Source organism: Branchiostoma belcheri, unplaced genomic scaffold, assembly GCF_001625305.1.
Source record: "Branchiostoma belcheri isolate BF01 breed outbred unplaced genomic scaffold, Haploidv18h27 scaffold25, whole genome shotgun sequence".
Taxonomy (NCBI): domain Eukaryota; kingdom Metazoa; phylum Chordata; class Leptocardii; order Amphioxiformes; family Branchiostomatidae; genus Branchiostoma; species Branchiostoma belcheri.
In genome coordinates, this window is record NW_017803854.1 from 2,217,340 (window position 1) to 2,236,399 (window position 19,060).

Here is a 19,060-nt window from a genome sequence, read left to right on the forward strand (position 1 = left end):
TAACTTGATTAACACCTGCACAGAAGCATTTCCATACTGACAGTATGTCTGTATTCAAGTGTTTTGGTAGGTATTTCAAGCTTTCCTGCTCCAGCATTGGAATGCCGGGCATGGACGTTTTTTTTTATTTTGAAAATCAACAGTTTGCATTATGCAATTAAAAATCCTAACCAATAAAGTAGGGAATAGCTATCCAACTGTTGTTTTAGTTGTATTTTACTTCATATTATAGTTATATCAATGTAAATCATTGTTTTCCCTTGTGTTTCCCATTCTTTCCCTGCCATGTCGTAAAATGTGGTGAACCCATCGCTGTATTTGCTCCAAAGCAAATATTGGCCTTTCTAGTTTAAAGTAGATTTAATTAAATACAGATTCCTTTTCAGCCTTTGCAATTTCGTTTTATCTATCTAGTAATAGGTATTCTTTGATCTCGTAGGATCAGAGATTGCCAAATTTATCCATTTTGTTGATGATCCAGATAAATAACGGAGGAAATTCCTTCTTCTTCTTCTTCATTCTTCCTCTATGAGGCGCAGCTAGTGAAGTTTTGTCTCCTGTACTGTCTGTCAGTCATTGCGATCCTTGCAGACCAGTTTCAGACTCAAAGAGTTTCTTAAGAGTTGTGATAGGACGTACGGCCAATTCTCCTTTTTTCGTCTGGAGTCCAAAGTAGGAGTCGTCCCGCCGGGGAAATTCCACTAGACTATAATGAATTGAATGCATGATTAGATCTCTAACACTTCGCGATGAATTGTGTTTTAAAACGTCCTGTACCGCGCTGTGGTTTTCCATCAATTTTCCCCAGACAGGAACTGTTCAGCTAATGACTAGCGTGGCAGTACATCTAACCTGTAACACATCATCTATCATACAGGTTCCCTGTTGTGTGGCACCTCGCAGGAATCAGCCGTATTTAATTTACGTCAGGGATTTTTACGACCAAATTATCCAATCGCTATTATAGTATTAACAGTAAGACTTTGACTTTATTGGGATCCACAATAATGCCAGGTAACGGAAGATCTCTACCCAAGAAGTGCAAGTTGTAATCAGGGTAATAGTTATCACACCTTTGTCTCTAAGCTATTCTATAAACTACATACTTTGTAATGTGGAGTTGAAAAAAGTCTATTTCTTGCTTGGTCCCATCTAATCTGTTTTGGAGATGTATATGGCAGGTGAACGTCCAGGTTTCTGGACAGTAGAGAGTATCGGTTCCACAAGAGGGAATTGTTATGAGGCCATGTTGATTTGATTATATAGATGACATCGACGCGAGCATGAATTTTCGGCTGTTTAAAAAAAGTTTTTAACCATAGTGTAAATCGTACAAAACAGCTGCAAAATAAGAAACTACATACCGTAAGTTGCAAAAAAATATCGAAAAACGATACCAATGTCGTATAGAATCCCAAACTCAAACGAAAAAGTAAAAAGTGAATTTGAAGAGTAGATTATTCGTCATACCATACTCTGTCATTTGTTCAACCTTCATGACCACGTAGATTTCATGTTGAAAGCAACCTTTTTTTTGCCAACCTTTTTTTTTTATTCACACACTCGCATCAGTTGTGGGGTACCCAGTCGATGTCATCCACATAATCAAATCAACATGGCCTAAATGTTAACCCGAGTGACCTACGGATAGATACTGTCTGGTCAATTTGACACTGTCTTTGGTGCCACCGAAAGATCTGCTTGGAGAAATGTTAGATTTCTGTATTCTGTCCAATTTTTGCTATGACTTTTTTATTTGCTAGGACTGTTTATCCAATTTGTTTCTTACTCCCCATGCTAGAGCTTTTCAGTTTGTACCATTTGTTTCTTGATCCCCAAGCAAGGAAGAGTCTGCATCCCCAGTGGGGCTATATTGTAACGTTATGAATCAAAGACAGAACACATCAGTAACACTATTTCTCTCACGCAGAATGATCTATCGCGGCAATACGAGTAGTCTCTGAAGCCTGAGCCCATTTGTATTGCCGCGATAGTTCGGTCTGTGTGAGGGACATGTTACTGATGTGTCCTGTCTTTGATCCGTTATAATAAAGCCCCACTGGAGATGCAGATTCCTCCGCGGAGATTGGAGTAAAGTTTATTCTTCTTCTTCTGTTCATTTCTTCTTAATGTCGAATTCAGCAACAAGGGCAAGTTTATCCACAGAATCAAGATCAGTGAAATACTGGGCTTCGACTCTGTATCCTCAACCCATGTGTGCTTTGATTCCTATACATTTGTTTTATCAAAATTAATTTCATCTGATGGGTGAAACATCGGACATTTGGGTCTTTTCTTTTTCTACAACCGGTAATGACTCTCGTCTGATGGCGTTTTAACACATATCAGACACATTCCTTGGAGCTTCTGACTGTGGTACTGCTTCTCGCTGTTATATAAGTAGTAGAAATAGTACTACGGCTGTCAGAGGCTCTGAGGAAGGTGTCTGATAGAAGATGAGAGCCATGATCAAGGCCGGGAGCAAGACCGGATATCGGGCCGTGAGCCAGTGCCAAAAGCACTACGCCCGCCTAACTAAAATTACCGCTACGGGGGAGAGTTGAGCCCGAGGGGAGTTGACAGGCGTTTTCGGTTAACTCGTTGATAGTTTTCCAGACATCATCATGTTGTTTTGCGACACGAACATGAGCAATGCTGTCTATGGGTGAATTCTGTCCTTGGGCGAATTCTGCCTCCGCACTTACACAGGCTTCATCCAAGTGTCTTCGGGCTTCAGTGAGATTTCTGCAATTGGTTCTAGTAGCTCGATTCTCAAAACACTTGTTTAGCAGCTGCGAGCACCTCTTTGCGTGCGTTAGAGCAACAGAAGCGTAGCCTGGTTACCAGACCTACTATAGCTCCCGAGTCCTACATCCTCAATGCGGAGAGGATGTAGGACTCGGGAGCTATAATAGGTTTGGTAACCAGGCTTACAGAAGCGTAAGAACTTTATTTTTCTTGGGTTGTGTTGAGAGTTATTTCTACCATAGCCGCAATTAAGTTATAATCGTTTCAACGTCATCAGAACAATCTGCAAGATCTTCAAATTGATTTTCTTTACATCAAAATGTTATTTCATTGTAGGGATCCTTGTTACTGCTCTCCAGCTTCATAGGGTTTGATATAGGAATGGCTTCAATATCTTTCTTCCTAATAGTAATAAACTCTGCATTATACCACAAATATCACGGCAAGCACACTCATTTCCCCCAAACTAAGCAATTTATTGGTCAATGAACCGTCTTCTATACTATGTCTACAATATATCAAGCAAGAACAATGTCAAGAACAGCTATGCTATGGAACAGTAGTGCAGCTCGCAACATTTACTCTTTCAGTAGTACTATAGATGCACTCTTAGGATGACATTGACTAAGCTACTTTGGCTCCACATAGCTTGTCAACATAGAGATTTATTTGTCAGTAAACATCGTGTATCTCAAAACATCATTATGTTGAGCCCCGCTGAGCTTGAAAAAAACAGGGGCGCCAATTTGTGCATGGTGTTTGAATCTCAGGAGAAACAACAACTGTCACATAACAATGTTCTGCTTCTGATTAAGCTACAGAAAAACATGACAAAGTTAGGTCACAGCATGTAAACTTTATGGATGACATCCTCCGCAGACAGTTTAATGACAAATTGTCAAAACATATATGCCGTAAATTGCAAAAACGACACTAATGTAGTAACTGGAACAAATTAGACTAATACGACTTACTACTGTGAAAGCATAGCTTTCAGATGTCATCCACCATTTTTCTTCTGCTACTATACCATGACAGTCTAACCTTTATCAACGGTACTAATATCGTACTACCATGACAGTCTAATCTTCATCAATGATACTAATATCGTACAATGCCAAACATCCATTTCAAATGAAAAGAAAGAAATGAAAATGTAGTACATGTATGTATTATTCGCCATACTACAATGTATACATGTGTTTTAGTAATTTGTTCAACCACGCTCGCATCAGTTTTGCGGTTTTCACAGGATGTCATCCAAATAATCAAATCAACATGTCCTAATGTTCAGAAAAAAAAATGCTAACCAAAAGCTACGTTGGGGGCCAAATACATGTAGCAAACATGTAACAAACAACAAAACCAAAGTCGAGTTCCAGACTCATACCTTCGCCAAATGAGTTTAACCCCCCCCCCCCCGCAGTACCGTACAGGGCTGCAGAGAGGCTCGTAATCCATCAACCCACATCATCTCGAGTTATCCTGTTCACAGACCAACAAGCATAAAAGGTCCACTGCAGTAATGTAGGTCCATTCTTCTCCCCACCCACAGTAACTTCAAGAGTTATACTAACCACATCAAATCACTCCACCAAAGCCAAACTGAAAATATAACCTTCTGAAAAAGGTAACACATGTAAGAAAAGTAAGACAAGAAATATGACTGAAAACACTCATTAGAACAGAACATTGTATATTGTGCTACTACAAAACACACTTATAGAGAACAGCAGGGGTGACCTGGTGCATCTGCCTATAAACACGAGCCGTAGCAAAGTTGGATTGCACTACATGTACAAGCTACTTGAATAAGCACTATGCTTCACCTCAGTTGAGGACAACTGCTTTACCTTAACCATGTGCTACTAGCCATCTAGTAAGTAAGTAATGATCTAGATATCAGTGAAAACAATCTACATTGTGACAAACCAAAACTCATCATAATCAACAAAGTTAACAAAATCTGATAAAGCAATGAAGGCAGTGCAAACTGAAAAGAAAAACATTGCGAAGAAAAAGACTGGAGAAAGATGCATGTATACATCTAGCAATGCAACAGGCTGTCATCAAGCAATCTGTCAATACCTTGAGTATTAACAGTGAAAGCACTTCACTTCAACTTTTCACAAAGTTTTTATAGGTGCAACAAACATTGCTGTATACATTCCAAGTACATAAGCTTGTTTTGATTATGTAACACCCAGGGTAGACCCATGTAGTGACTGTCAACACAACTCCAGAGGAAGCAGTCATTAAGCACTGGACATAAAACTTTATGCCATTCATTGACATGTGCCTGGGGATCTAGTTAGTCTAGATATATTGCAAGTCACTTTTCAATAGCCTCCTTCGCAGTCTTGTTGGGCGTCGGCGCTTTTTTTTTCTGTGAGCAACGCGAGTAATATGCCGCCGCGAGGGACGATTTGCTGTCAAGGGAGTTTTTGCCAACAAGACTGCTTCCAGTCCCTCCATGTTACACTCGAGTCGGTCACAGAAAAAAATAATGCTGACACCCAACAAGACTGCAAAGGAGGAACTTTTCATCATGATTTATTCTTTTAAAGCAACAGGATACATTGTAGTACTGTTCATGATTGCCTTCTTATCTTTTCTATCTATTATCAGTAATCATCACAATGCCTTGTTTACAATCACTCATGTTTTGCCTACGCTTCATGCTTAACTGGTACTGATACAAAAAAATGCCCATCTTAACAGAGCCCTATGCTGCTTTTTCAAGTCAACTGCAACACCTCTTAACCCCTGGCTCTTTTAAAGTGTACCTTTTGTAATCCCTGAGTACAACTGTATTTTGTTAACAGCTGATCCTTGCAACATGTCCAGATGGCCAAAACTTCCGAGAAACCTTGAAATACAAAAATATACCATAAAAAAGGGTAGAAAACTAAAGGTTTCAAAGCTTTGTTCTGAGCTTTTTTGTAGAGTACTTCAATACTCACTAGGTATCAAGTATAAAGTCTTTTTTTTGCTTTCAACAAAAAATAAAAAAAATACCATGTATGATGGCAAAACTTATTGCCATCTTCACATACTTTCAACATACTTTGGTACTTTGACTTTACATCTTACACAAGAACATCTTTTCAACAAGACATATGGCATCAACTAAACCCTGGCACACCTGACTGTTGTGAACCTCCAAATACCCTTCCTTTCTTGTGTAACTTCAGTGCATGCACAGAGAAAAGCACTTGAGGTTAAATCTCTCGGTCAAACATGTATTGTACTTCCTTCACTTCATGATATGTCACTCTGAACTCTTTGTAGTTGCTTACCAACCTAGTAAAAGCTCTGCAACAACTAAGGCCACACAGATTTAATTCTATGGATGACATCTGTGTGTGCATAGATTTTTGCCTGTTTTGAGGCTCTGGCCTGAGTGATCCTCCATAGTCCATCATGGTGGCTAGCCACAGTAGTAGGGAGCCAGCCGTAACTATGGAGGACAACACCCAGACTGCTGAAGCTCCACGGAACTCAAGAACTCAGTACAGTGCCGACTCATAAATGCCGCAAAAGCCCAGCATGTACCAGCTTGTCCTAATAGTAGTCATGTACCACAGTACTACCACAAATTCCAAGATTTGTACTCCTGTGGATTAGCAGCATTTTTTGTTTGTGGCTGGAATTTCCTTTACTTGCTCACATGCACTAGTTTGGGGGATGTGAGAGGATGTCATCCACAAAATTAAATCAGTGTGGCCCAACTAAGTGCTGGGGTGTGTTGTCTCTGCTCAGCTTCTTTTCTCGCACACCAGCTGCTCCAGAAGCGTGCAGACCCGTGCCAGCTGCCGCTGCTGCTGGGCCATCAGTGCCCTCATCTCCTGCCACTCTGATCTTGGGATACTGACCAGGTCTGACCCGCCTGCAGTACCAACTGCTGCCACTGGGGGCGCTGCGTGGTCAACCCTCTGCACGCCGTCTGCAATACCAACTGCTGCTGCAGGGGGCGTTGTGTGGTGCACGCCCCCATTCGGGATGCGCATTCCCTCCACTGGGCTGGGATGCCCTCCACTGTGCCCATTCTGTAACGGAGTTGGCGGTTGGCTGCTCTTCTGTGGCTGCTTTCGACGGGGAGGCGGGGTTCCTTCGGGACTCTGCGGCATGATCTTGTTGGCCCATCCCTCCTCACACAGCATCGTAGACAGGCTACACTCCTGTCCACTGGCACAGTCCCACAGGTCTAGCAGGTAACGGTCTCCTGAAACACAGACATACCACCGGTTGGTTACATGGGAAAAGTATTTTGTTCACATTCCAATTGTCAATTGGTAATTTGACAAGGGTTGACAAGGGTTCGAATTACAGTCTTTTTGACTTTCCATTCATCAACAAATTGAGATATCATCAAGGGCTTAAAACACATTGTCATTGGAAAAAATGGTAGCACCATCTTTAATTTCACAAGGTTCTCTACTGTCCACAATGATGCCATTTTGAAGAATGCAAGGTAGTTTTAGTTGCTATTCAAAAAAAAAAATTCCAGTGTACCTTCTTGTCCGACAACTTTTGCGGTGAGTCTCTGATTATCCACATATCTAGACATCAGTGCTGTTGCATCCCTGGACCACTCCCCTATAGGCTCCACACCCGCCAGGCTGGCCTGGAACACCTGTAGTGGGCAGAATAATGACAATGAAACTTAATGCATATTCATCCCCTAAGTGGGCCAAATGCACTAGGTTAGAAACCTGGGGTATAAGGGTAGGAGGAAGACAAGCTACATCACTGTATTACGTCTATTCTGTAAGGTCTCTTCTTTCTTCTGCTACATACATGTAATGTCCCAACACCACAGGGTGTCTACTACAGCACAGTTACCATGGCGACAGATGTCTGGTCTAGGCCATTATTTGTTTGTAGAAGAAGAAGAGGAAGAAGAAACTGAGCAAAAACAATGTTTTCCTTCTGCAAACATAAAAATACAACACCTGCAGTGGAAGCTCCGTATGTTGGGGCAGTGCAGGCCGCAGTCTGGCCTGGCTCACTTGCACCTGCTTCCCGATGTCAACACACTCGATCTGCACCTTGTTGGAGACGCGGTGCTCCTGGACCTCAGCTCTCAGCCAGGTCTTACCATCAGGAGAATTCACGCAGCAGATCTCTCCAATGTCGGGGATGTACGATGGGTCCATGGGCAGGCCTTGGCAGTGGTGAGTTATCTCATTTATCAACATCTGCAACTCGTGCACACCTGAAAAAGATACAGAACCTTCATGTAGTATTGTACACAAAGCAAAAGAGAAGTCTAGTTACTAAAACCTACATCTTTGATGTATACAGAAATGTGGAGTCAAATTAAATGGTTGGGTGGTCATGCTAGCGGACACAAGATCACGAGGTTGCTGGTTCAATTCCTGGCATTCCTAGCTAGCTAGGTGCTGTGCCCTTCTGAAAAGCACTTTCCTTACTCCACCCTGGTGTAAAATGGGAACCTGATTTAGGTAAAAGGCAGTGGAAGGAGAGGGATGGGCTTTGCCTTACAATACTGTGATCTAGTGCCCACAGTGGATTAAAAATCCATTGCCTCAAAAAGGCTATGGGACCACCTTTACCATTTACCTTATGCAGAAAAGTAGTAGTAGTAGACTGGTTTGTTCATACAGACTTAAAAACAGTTAAAACAGTCATCGTTAAACAATTTGGTCATGTAATTAATAGATCAAGCTCTTTCAGTTCGAGCTTTGAAAGCCATGAGGATGCACTATTTTTGGGTATCACATGGCAGTTCAGAGTGGGTCTCACCTGAGGGTTCTGTCAGCTGGCAGAAGAACAGCCCGGGAGACCTGACACACTTCAGCAGCACGTCGAACCGGCCTGACGTCGGTGGCTTCACACGAGTCATCTTCTGCACACGGCCCTTCTGTGCACTGCCTGGGAACAAAATTTAGACGGAAAAAAAGCACATAAATCATAATCAAATAAATCCGTGAAATGGCTACATTCATTAACATCCATTGCCCAAGTAAAATCCTAAGTACAAAGGGATGTGACTGCAGAATAAAAAGGCTTACCTGGTCTGCTCTGAGCTCTTGGCTGCAGTTCCGGCAGCTGTGTAGAGGGGGCCCTTGAGTGGAGCTGTGGCCCACCCTGGGGAGAGCGTGTGGCAGACTGAGGTGTCTTCACCGGAGATGGCTGAACAGGTGGAGAGGGAGACCTGAGGCGCGGCTGCGAGGAGGGCGATCGACTGGAGACACCTAATAATAAATGATTTATTGGTCAAACATTACCCTTGCAATGGAAGCCTTTTAAAGCGCCTAATTGATGCAAGGTTTAGAATCACATAAAACACATGATACATATAACATGTTTGCTACACACACTTTTTGTGGAACTGTCGCAAGGGTCTGTGCGGCTGCCATTCTACGCCACAAGGTGACCTTAATACGACTTTCCCCGACTGAAGTTAGGTACCCATTCACACCTGGGTGGAGTGAGGAAAGCCGTGAAGGTGCCTTTCCCAAGGGCACAAAGACGGGGCGCATGTCCAGACATGTCCCGGCTACAACTCGGGATCAAACCTGGGTCTCGCCTGACAACTTACCGGGTGAAACTGACGAGGGCCGTTCAGCCGCAGCAGGTGTCAGTGTGGGTGGTCTGGAGGCTTGTTTCGGCTGGTCCGTACTGACGACAGCTGCACCTCCCTGCACCATCTCATCTGACACCCGAACACCTGGATACAAGGAAAAGTGTCAAATACACCTGGTGCTGAGTAGAGTCCATCACACATAGCCTTCCAAACACTACAACAGTCTCCCCAACCATGATTAGGAGCAGGGCGAGAGCAAGGTTGGCTGGTGTTTGGCAGTGGCCGCTACGGTTCTGTTGTGCTAGCTGAATGTCTAAAAATGTTTAAAACATTCAGCCATAAATACAAATTGTCCAAACCTAGTGATGGACAGGTGTAGTTGTCTCCGCATCCCTCGTTGTCAGGCAGACAGAATACTTCAGGTGATTGAGCCTGTCCACCCCCGTGTAGACTCTAGTTGGTATCGCCCAAAGTTGAAGGGTCACCTTCCCTGCGCATGCGCACCAGTCTAAAGTTTTTCAGCTCCACCTGGCCGAAGCCCTCTCGGGATGGGTCGTGCCGGAACTCGTGGAGAACTGCACCAGTCAGGGAGGGTGTCTGCCTGACAACGAGGGATGCGGAGACAACTACACCTGTCCATCACTAGGTTTGGACAATTTGTATTTGTCTACCGCATTCCCTCTTATGTCAGGCAGACAGAATACTTCAGGTGAGATTTGTAGCTGCTGAGGCCAGGACGTTTCTTCCGAATGAAGCTGACCCCACCGGTCTGTTGTAGAATTTCTTAAAAGTAGAAGCTGTAGACCAATTAGCTGCTGCTAGAATGTCCTTGGTTGATACGCCTTGTCGTGCCGCAGCAGAAACAGACGCCCCTCTAGTTGAGTGCCCGGTGAACCTTGAGGTGTCGATCCCGGCCTCTTGTAACACAGTTTTAGCCATCTAGCGATGGTAGACGTAGATACCGCCTGGTGTGGCTCCACAAGAGCTCTAAACAGAAAACTGTCACACAAACGAAAACTTCTAGTTCTTGATACATACGCTTTCAGGTATGTTACCGGGCAGATTCTTCTGTCCTGCGGGAAGCTTGGAATCACAATGTCGTGTGTGACTTTGCCCGGCCGTGAAGTCTTGGAGAGACTGTTAACAGTAAAACAAACTCTGTCGGAGATTCTTTTCTTGAATCTCAGATCCAGCAACGAAAGAGACTGCTCTCTTCCCTCAGAAGTAAGAGCAAACAACATAATAAGTGATAAAGAACTTGCTGGAGACCAACTCCTTAGCAACTTTAAAACTTTACCGACGCTCCAGGTAAAGCTATACTTGGGTAGTGCTGGACGTAGTTCAAACACACCTTTCATGAACCGCCTCACCAACGGATGTGATCCTAGAGGCTGCCCTTCCAAGGGAAGATGTGTGGTAGATATAGCTGATCTGTACACATTGATAGTTCTGTACTGGAAACCCTTGTCGTACAAGGATATCAGAAAGTCTAGCACCTTATTCAGAGGTGCAGAAACGGGATGGATGTGCCGTTGATCACACCAGCCACTCCACTTGTCCCAGGCCGAAGCATACAGCTTCTGTGTTCCTGCTCTCCATGACGCCAAGAGGATTTTGCTAACCTCTGGCGAAATGCCATACATGTCGTGCTGACTCCGCAGACATGCCAAGCGGCTAGTTGCATTTTTGTGCCCTCTGGATGAGGCATCCCTGACTCTGGCTGTGTCAGGAGACTGTTGTGGCGAGGTAGTAACACTGGTTCTTCTACCAGCATCTCCAGCAGGACTGGGTACCAGACTGCTGTGTCCCAGATCGGAGCTACGAGAAGCAGGTGAGCTCTGTCTTCTCGCGCTTTCCTTAGAGTTGGTGCGACTAGCATGAACGGGGGAAAAGCGTATGGCAGATCCCACCTGTTCCAGTTCATTGTGAACGCATCTGTCCCGATTGCCTCTGGCTCTGGATGCCAGGACACATACTGAGGTAGCTGGTAGTTTGTTCGGGACGCGAACAGATCCACCCCCTTCATGAGTCGTGGAAATGTCGCTTGCGAACAGATCCACCCCCTTCATGAGTCGTGGAAATGTCGCTTGCAAACCCAGGAACGTGTGACGATCCAGGGTCCATTCCGTGGCCGGAGAAAAATTCCGGGAATTGTAATCCGCTCGGACATTCTCCTTTCCTGGTACATGTTCTGCTGTGATATACAAGTCTCTGTTCACGCACCACTCCCATAGATCGAGAGCTATGTCCAGCAATCTCTGAGATCTCGTCCCTCCGAGACGATTCAGATATGCGACTACCGTCACATTGTCCGTGAGGACCTTCACGTGCTTGCTGACTAGCTCCTTGCAGAACGCTCGAACCGTCAGTGACGCTGCACGCAGTTCTAGGATGTTTATGTGTGCCTGTCCTTCCTCGACAGACCACCGGCCTCCTGTATGTACGCCGTTGCTGTACCCACCCCAGCCGGCAGTAGAGGCATCCGTCTCCACCACAATGTCTGCTGCGGGTGAGAGGATTGGACGACTGTTGTGTCTGGGTAGGTGATCTGTCCACCATCTTAAGTCTGCTCTTGCTGATTCTGTCAGTGGTACGAGCTGTTCCCAGTGACCTCTTGTCACACGCAGAACTGTGATGAGCAGACGCTGCAAACTTCTGAAGTGCAGCGGCGCCAGCCATACGGACGTGGTTGTGGCTTGTAGCCTGCCAATCACGCTTGCTAACTCTCTTGCCGACATCCCTCTGTCTGCAGTCAGTACGTCTTGTGCTAACTGCTGTAGCTCTAGAACTTTGCTCTCGGGGAGAAAAGTAACCATCTGTGTTGTGTCGATGCCGGAACCGAGGAAGGTTATGCGTTGTGATGGCTCTAGAACAGACTTCTCGAGGTTGGGAACGAATCCCAGCCCTGACAGGAGCTCTATGACTGCCCAAAGAGCTTCTCGGCATGCTTCTCTGGAGCGGCCGATCACCAAGATGTCGTCCAAGTACACCACTAGACGAAACCCCCGTCTTCGCAGGATAGCCACAGGAACTTTCAACACTTTCGTGAAGACCCTCGGGGCGGTCGCCACGCCGAAGGGCAGGCACTGGAACTGGTAAAACCGACCCTGCCACTGAAAGGTGAGGAACCGGCAACTGTCCGCATCTACCGGGATGGTAAAGTATGCGTCCTTGAGATCCAACTTTGCCATAAAATCTCCTGGTCGAACCAGGTTCTTGATAACTCCCAGAGTTTCCATCTTGAATTTCTGAACATTTAAGAACTTGTTTAATGGTTTCAGGTTGATAACAGGACGAAGACCTCCTGTCTTTTTTGGCACTGTAAACAAAGTTGGAACAAACTGATTGTGTTGATACTGAACTTCCTTTATTGCCCCTATGGCAAGTAGAGTCTCTACCTCTCCGCTCAGAACTTCTATCTGAGCTGGACTTCTTGCTCAACAAGATGGCAGATGTCGTTGCACCGGAGGCGTTCTCGCAAATTCCAACCTGTACCCCCTGACGCACTGAAGAACCCAAGGATCGGAAGTCAACTGCCTCCACTCCTGCATGAAGTGGGCTAGCCTGCCTCCGTGAAGTAGCTGAGTAGTGTTGGGTACATGTTGAAATTCGGTCAAACGCCGGCGTGCTTCTCCCTCTGAAGCCGTGTCTGTTACTTGGACTGCTTCTGCTTCCCGTCCCCCGACTTAGACTGAAAGGACTGGTTGCGGTTGTAGAACTGTCGGGTTTGTGAACCCCTGTAACTGTACTGGCCATAATTGGCCCGTGGCATGTAGCGGGAGTTTCTGTAGCTGTAGCTGAACCCTCCGCCAGTTGCTCTGCCGCCGCCGCGACGAGCACCACGCCTCGGCACTGAAGACTTCCCCTGGTCGTCCTGGCTGAGCATGCCAACCAGCACTTTCGTCTCTGACGACAAGTCCTTAGCCTTTGACCCCATGTCAGGCGGGAACAGGAACTCTGGGTCTTCAGATGCTGCCTTGAAAAGGTCTCTAAACTTCTTCTGGGATGACTCTGCTATGAACGTGCGTCGGGTGAACGCCAACTGAGAATGTAGCGACCCCAGCAACACAAGTGCTGAACCAGCACAGTCACTCATCTCTAGCTGCAACTCTTCAAAGTTCTCACTATTACAACGCTGAATCATCTGCCACAGATTCATCAAAGGTGTACCAATATGCACCAAGTTCGAATGGGTGTTCTTTAGAGCCTTATCATGAGAAATGATCTGCTCACCCTGCTTCTTGTCATTGTCGACGACAGCCCTGGCTATGTTGTCGTTGAAACTCGGTGCAACCATCGTGGATGGAGCGTTGTCGGGCATGCTGAACTTCTGCTGCCACGCCTCTAAGTCTGTACCCCGGCGCTGCTGGTCATGCTTGAAGTACTTTTCTACTTCAGAAGAGACAACATCGTCGGCTACCCATGAGTGCATGGTGTCCTTGTTCGTCGGGTCGAACGGCTTCCACACCGAGTCGCTAGCGCCGGAGTCGCCGCCGACGCTCTCTCCTTCCGCCCGTCACTGAGACGGGGAGCGCTGCTTGCCACTGCGGGCGCTAGCGCTATCTTCCTTCCGGCGTTTCTCAGGAACTGCCACCGCCGGATGCTCGCCGGAGTCACCGCTGACGCTCTCTCCTTCCGCCCCGTCGTGAGACGGGGAGCGCTGCTTGCCACTGCGGGCGCTAGCGCTATCTTCCTTCCGGCGCTTCTCAGGAACTGCCGTCTCTGGACGAGCGCTGCGTCGTTTCCTCGGTGAAGATTGCTCAAATTGAGCTAACATCAGCTCCTGGAACGCCTCTAGCCTCTGAGACATGGACGCAAAACTCTGCTCCAAGGCAGAGATGCGGACGTTTGTTGGCGAAAACTCCGTTTCGCTATCATGCGTCTTCCTGCTTCCGTCGCCGCCACCACTGCTTATGTCTCCGTCAGACGGCAAGTTGCCGTCTTGCTGAACCGTGGGCGGCTGCTTCTGCTCGCCGTCGCCCTCCTGCTGGCTTCCGTCAGCGCTGAGAACCGGCATAGCCGGAGAAGACGACTTCTGACGACTGTCATGGCGGTCGTTTTCACGCACATGGTGCGCCGACCCGCCCGGGCTTGTCCCGCCTTCCTCGCGCTCCTTGCCGCTGGAACGCCGCCGGGAACCGCCACGTTCGCGCTTGGAACTCTCCTCGGTCGCCCTAGGACCCGAAGGCGCCCTCGAACGATGTCTATCGCGTTGCTTTTCACGCCTAGACCCCATGATACCAACGCAAAACACGAAGGTGTTTACAGGTTGCTCAAAAAAATTAGACTGGTGCGCATGCGCAGGGAAGGTGACCCTTCAACTTTGGGCGATACCAACTAGAGTCTACACGGGGGTGGACAGGCTCAATCACCTGAAGTATTCTGTCTGCCTGACAACGAGGGATGCGGTAGACAACTGGCTGGTGTATGGCTGATGTTCGGGAGTAGGTTAGCAGTGGTCAAGGCATGGTTGGTAGTCAATTTTCCTGTCCGCATTGTCTGTGAAAACGTCTGTGAATGGGGCAATATTCAGCGATTCATAACTTGACAAAACTTACATTGTAACATGGGGGATTGGCACTGCTTTCAATGGTTCCTACCTGTAGCGAAGTCTTTCAGCTCCACAGACAGCACGTCACCCTCCCTTCTAACGGGTGTTCCCATGATCAACTTGTCCTTGGTCAGGTCTTTGAAGACTCCAGTTGCCTGCTGTGACCAGCTGTCACTGTTTACTGGTGACACACCTGCAGATTCAAAGGTGGTGTTAATGTCAGAGGCTCAAAACGATTTGATGGTCCTTCCATTTAAATCACTCAAAGTTCTCTGTAATTTTCGTATTACATATCTCCAATTCAACACCCGTTACTTAAAGTCTTGGCCCAAAGTATGACATAATTTCTGACCTCTACACCTATACCCTGGGAGTTATGGTTATGTGCAAACTTTATTTCATTTTGTTTTATTCTGTGTTATGTGAATACAAATGTACTTGTGAATGTATTACTTATACAATTTTTTCTGAATACTGTGTGTAAATTGAGTATAAGTATTGTAATGTTTATGTTGTACATGGCAAAAATGTCAAAAGGCTTTAAGAACAACCATTGTACTGGCCATGATAATGTAGAATACTTGAACAACTGTAGGTTATTACAATCAGGAATAATCACAATCACTGATGTCCAAGATCACTATGTGCACAGTGACATACCTGCTAGCTTGCAGTGCAGTGCCAGTGCGGGACACTGGGTGAAACTGTCCGGGATTGGGCGAGTGTTGGCTGTTGTCACAGTCTCAGTGTTCCCGTAATCCAGGAAGAAAACTTTCAGCTGGCTCTCCGACACGACTTGCACCACCTCTGCACGGTACCACATCCGGTCTGTCTCCCACAGAGCACAGCACAGCTCACCAACCTAGCAAAGTACAGGAGATTATCATGAAAGCACATCTGTGTTGGTAGTTATCATAATAAAATGTTGAACTTTACTCCAACACAATGATTACGCAGAGATCAAATTTTCCACGGCCACTGTCACATCAGGATAATTAATGACCAATCACTTCAAAATGTCAAGTAAACGAAAAGTACAGGAGAGTTCTGCAGTAAGCATCAAACCTGCATGGTGGAACTTAGTACATTAAATTTGAGGTGTGTGGACATGGATTTGGGATTGAAATTGCTCCAAGTTGTATCGGGGCCGGTGGATATCAATGAATCACCTATGGTAACGTGACTTTAGGTTGAAAGGTTCAAAAGCTATTATTTTACAGCACGTCAGCAGAACGTACTGCACCTGTGCGAAATCTGTAATGTACATGTATTGTGCATAGCACTTTGGCAGAACGTCTCATATAAGGTCGTATTCACGTATATAAGGTTAACATCTCGTCAGTAGCAAAGCCAAACTGTACTACAAGCTACGTGTAAGAGCATCATGCTTCATCTCAGTTGACTTACCTGAGGCATGTACGGCTCCTGCTTGTTGCTCTGTAAGATGGCTTCAGGCAGTCCTGCTATCAGCTCCATCTTTTTCCCAAGATCCTCTGCCACCGACTTCATGTCTGCACCAAGGCCAACCTAAACAACACTCCGGTCAGTTATTAATACATTCACTAACTAGAAAGGTAACATTTGCAAAGCAAATGCATAATGTTTACCTTCACATGGTCCAGCCTAACAAACTACTGCTCTGTTTATCCGTAATAAACTCCATTATGCCATAACCAGCCCCTCCAACTCTGTCCTGTGACTTGCTATATAATGTAACCCAACACTACAGGGTGTCTGCTACAGAACCAGTTACCATGGTGACATCCATCTGGTCCCAGTTATTGATCTTTGCTTGGAGCAAAAAAAAGTGATATGTTTTCCTTTGTTTCCTATATCTATGCCCTTGAGTTGTTGCCAAAAAGACTCAAAGGTAGATGTTATGAATAATTGCAATTTCATATCCCCATTCCAGTGTTGTTTCACCACTTCAAGTGAAACATCCCACTTCTTTTAAATCCTGTATCTCATTCTGCTAAGTCTTTATGAATGGAAAGGAATATCAAGTGTTGCCTTACCTGTCCATAGAAAGATGCAGGGCTGTCAATGTGGGTTACCAGAAACCCAAAGTCTTCCTGAGGGTCTTGTGGGGGAGGTGGGGGCTTCTGGCATGGAACGAACAGTCCTGACTCAACAACCATCTCTGCCACAGACTTGCCTTTGGAGGGGAAAATTAAGCATACATTACAATCAATTTTTCATCAGAATGGTAGAACATAAGATACTGGAAGCTCTGGGGAAGATGTCTGATAGGCAGTCTTTCCTGGTTGTGTATAAAGAAAACCCCAATATCCATTTATAATATATATTTTGTAAAAAGGGAAAGACCAAATTTTCAAAAACAATACATATTATGCTCTACGCTTCAGTGAATGTTGAAAACTTTGTCCTCTGAAGACATGTAAGGAATGATCAAGAAAAATTTATTTTATACAAAAGAGATTTTCATGATTGGAAAGAAAACATGATAAGCAGACTGACCTGTGTCGATTACGACCATGTCCACCAAAGCCGTGCCACCTTGTTCCTCCTTCATGGTGACGTTACATTCCTTGTTGACAATGTTAGTTTTCAGGAAGTTCACCATTTCTGGGCTCCAGACACTCCCTCCCTTGCCTGCCAACGCTAGAAGGCTGCACTTCACTGCCTGTAGTGGGACAAGGAAACGCAAATGAGCTTGAATCATCAAATGAGATTGAACTGAAGCAATGCTACAAATCCCCATGGTACAACTACACGTATTCTCAGACACTACAAAGTAGCCTAAGAGCACATGAATGAAGGTTAGACATCCAGATATTGAGATACACAAGAAACTATTACTCAAACAACTGGATAGATTTTGAAAACTGTCAGACATTTCAAATAGCATCCACTACTTTTTATCAGTCATTGACAACATTGAGATGTTACTATATGCCCCAATGTTACTTGAAACTTCTGACAGTTTTCAAAACCTATCCAGCTGCTTGAGTAACAACAGTTTTCTTGTAGTTCTTTTAACCAAGTAACGTTACATGCATCAAGAGCACAAGAGTAGACCTCACCAGTAATGGTAACTTTGCCATTCCTGGGTTCAACTTGCGGACCCTCGATACCGAGATGCTTTCACTGTTCCCAAAGTCAACGTATGTCACGGCCAAGGTGCCGTCAGGGTTCACACCATCCACACTGGCCCTGTACCAGCCACCATCACTGAACTTAGCAGCACACAACTCTCCTGCCTGAAAGAAAACATACATGCACTTTAGGGTTCATGTACTGAAAGTATGGCACAAAAGCAATGCTAATTTCATTTCATGTCAGAGTTGATAAGTTCTGTAGCTTGGACAAAAAACAAAGTAACAAACGTAAGATGTTTCACAGGTAGAGATTCATTTAAAAGACAGTCAGAATTTTCAACTTCGATTCATGTCACTATAGATCAATGGATTGACTTGAAGTTTAGGATTTGTAAATGGAAAACCAACATTTTAATGCAGCATCCTGGTTTCATGGAATCTCTCTGATCAGGATCTCTACCATATTGCTATTTCTACCCTAACATATCTATAGCGACAGCAGAATATTCAGAACTGACCTGTGGATGATAAGCATTGTTTCCCTCATTGGTAGTCCCCTCATATGTCTGTACCATGTGACCCATCAGTTCAGCCAGTTTCAGTATGGTCTCATGGTGAACAATGTGGACTGAGATGTCTTCTGGACTCACAACCTCTGTCACAGACACCTGGGGTGAAAGGGTGGTATACATATGGCAGTTGTAATGTGGGCATAACCATTCTTTGTATCAAAATTACAGACCCAATTGTTCAAAGATATCTCAAAAGACATAGTGAGCCACTTTTCCAAAGAAAACATATCAGAAAGAACAAGTTCCGGTTTGAGATACTGTATCTTGTTTGCTGTGGCCTTTATTTACACAGTTCTTGCAGCAAAATCTCCATGTATTAGTTTCTGGTGTCATGAATTTGCAGTGATGGTCTTGCACCCCAAAAACTCCTTTTGCTTCTACTGCAAAATCAAGTTCCAGTTCCAGTGAAAATAGATTAATTTACAGTACTATAAGATCATACTCAAATTTCTCTAATTTTCTAACTAAAGAGCAAACAGACACACTTGCCTTAACAGTTTCCCCCATGGGTAGTTTGGATCGTTCCATGTTGGCGACAGCAAGTTCAGGGGGAGGGGCAGCTTGTTGAGGAGACGGC

The 19,060-nt window shown here is 45.2% G+C and overlaps 1 protein-coding gene across 1 annotated transcript in view; it reads right to left on the reverse strand.

Moving 5' to 3' along the window:
* Positions 1-5,201: 5,201 nt before the first annotated feature.
* LOC109471570 (tudor domain-containing protein 1-like) overlaps positions 5,202-19,060 on the reverse strand; it is a 21,198-nt gene continuing 7,339 nt past the window's right edge. The window contains exons 10-20 of the mRNA XM_019770921.1: positions 18,430-18,579; positions 17,897-18,073; positions 17,331-17,496; positions 16,868-17,007; positions 16,260-16,379; positions 15,513-15,714; positions 14,902-15,045; positions 8,518-8,646; positions 7,704-7,966; positions 7,264-7,384; positions 5,202-6,973 (exon numbers count right to left, since the gene is read on the reverse strand). Coding sequence (XP_019626480.1) covers positions 6,507-6,973; positions 7,264-7,384; positions 7,704-7,966; positions 8,518-8,646; positions 14,902-15,045; positions 15,513-15,714; positions 16,260-16,379; positions 16,868-17,007; positions 17,331-17,496; positions 17,897-18,073; positions 18,430-18,579 — 2,079 coding nt within the window. The 3' untranslated portion in view covers positions 5,202-6,506. The remainder of the gene's footprint in view (positions 6,974-7,263; positions 7,385-7,703; positions 7,967-8,517; positions 8,647-14,901; positions 15,046-15,512; positions 15,715-16,259; positions 16,380-16,867; positions 17,008-17,330; positions 17,497-17,896; positions 18,074-18,429; positions 18,580-19,060) is intronic.